At 43.4% G+C, this 1,577-nt stretch overlaps 1 protein-coding gene across 1 annotated transcript; it reads left to right on the top strand.

The window, feature by feature from the left end:
- The first annotated feature begins 446 nt into the window (after positions 1-446).
- On the top strand, positions 447-923 carry LOC148453442 (transmembrane protein 229B-like). Its single transcript, XM_088462114.1, has one exon. The coding sequence runs from the start codon at positions 447-449 to the stop codon at positions 921-923; it is 477 nt and encodes a 158-aa protein (XP_088318240.1).
- The last annotated feature ends 654 nt before the right edge of the window (positions 924-1,577 follow it).

The raw sequence follows: 1,577 nt of genomic DNA, 5'->3' as shown, positions 1-1,577 counted from the left end.
ACATGTTTTTTCAGGTTCCTCACAGAATCACACGTGAAATAATTAGCTCCACCTGTGGATCTTTTAAAATGTATTAGTGAGTAATGAGTATACCTGTGCACCTGCTGGGTGACCTGAAAAACGTGAACTGGTTGGGTTCCTAAGGATCGAGTTTGAGAGCCACTGGTTTAAATCATCGGGTATGTTGATAAATATATCAGCCTGTGAAATGCTGACCCATCGGTGATAGGTGTTTAGGCTGAGCAGTCTGATAACATCTAACAGCTGCACCTTTTCCAATTAAAAACCGTCTATATGACTGGCCAAATTGGACATTGAACCTATCATTCAGACCAAGCAGCAGGCACAAAGCTCGTGCCACCAGATGTAGTCTTCCAGGTCTAGATTGGATGACACATCTCATTCATTGTGCTCTTTTTGTCATTTTATGCAGGTGCCACCTCACCATGGAATCATCAGAGCCTTTGTGTCTCCTTCATCGCCTCTACATCTACGCCATCCATGGCTACGTGTGCGAGGTGCTCTTCACTGCTGTCTACGACTTTGCTCTCAGCAGAGACTGGAGGTTTCGGGGTGTCTCCAGCGTTTGGGCGATGTTTATCTATGGAGTTGCCATGCTGGGGGTTGAGCATATGTACCTAGCTTTGAGACTCCACTGTGGCTTCATTCTACGTTCCCTCCTGTACACCCTTTGGGTGTACCTGTGCGAGTTCAGCTCTGGATACTTGCTGAAGTGCTTGGGTGCCTGCCCCTGGGACTACAGTCACTTTAAATACAACTACAAGGGCCTGATTACGTTGGAGTATGCCCCCTTCTGGTTAATGGGATGTATCATGCTGGAGAAAGTGCTCATTTGGCACACATTACGCTTGCGCCTAGATGGAAATTGGGAGCCAGAGATAGATAGCTTGAAGATGGACTAGATGTTCTTTTTTTTGGGTCGGAGAGTAGAGATGTCACCCCCATGAAAGAGACATTTTGCCAGACAGTGAGGGTCTAAAAGACAGCCACTATGTCAAGAGGTCTCAGAGACTAGCAAGACTATGTTCTGGTCATTATTTTGCCTTCCTCTACCTCTACACAATGAGAAGTAATGAAAGGATGAACTTGATGGACCTGGGTCCATTCTTATTGTGCTGTAATACTATGAGTGTTTCCAGTATGTGTCTTTCTCCATTACAGCACTTTCCAGGTCACATACTGCCGAGACACCATGGGTTATATTTACTAAAGTGAGAGTTTTTAGAAGTAAAGATGTTGCCCATAGCAACCAATCAGATTCTAGATATTGTCTTCTAGAAGGTCCTAGTAAAATGTTAAGTAGAATCTGTTTGGTTGCTATCGGCAACATCTCCACTTCTAAAAACTATGACCCTCACACTTTGTGGAAAGTGCTCGTAGTCTCACTGATGTATGTTTTTACATTTACATATTTATATAGGGATTAGTTTACAGTGCACTTTACAGTGGAGGCCATTTAATATATATATAGAATGTAAGACCATATTTGTTACACCTTTCAAGCGGGATTTATTTTACTGTGATCAGCAATAGTTACTATTGCCCACTAGCCGCCA

The sequence above is a fragment of the Taudactylus pleione genome, unplaced genomic scaffold (genome assembly GCF_031769625.1).
Source record: "Taudactylus pleione unplaced genomic scaffold, aTauple2 ptg001150l, whole genome shotgun sequence".
NCBI lineage: Eukaryota > Metazoa > Chordata > Amphibia > Anura > Myobatrachidae > Taudactylus > Taudactylus pleione.
The sequence above is the reverse complement of the archived record's forward strand: the minus strand, read 5'-3'. Positions and strand labels throughout refer to the sequence as shown.

Bases quoted from the DNA above. Each gene is read 5' to 3' on its own strand.
- LOC148453442 (XM_088462114.1), top strand. From the start codon at position 447: ATGGAATCATCAGAGCCTTTGTGTCTCCTTCATCGCCTCTACATCTAC.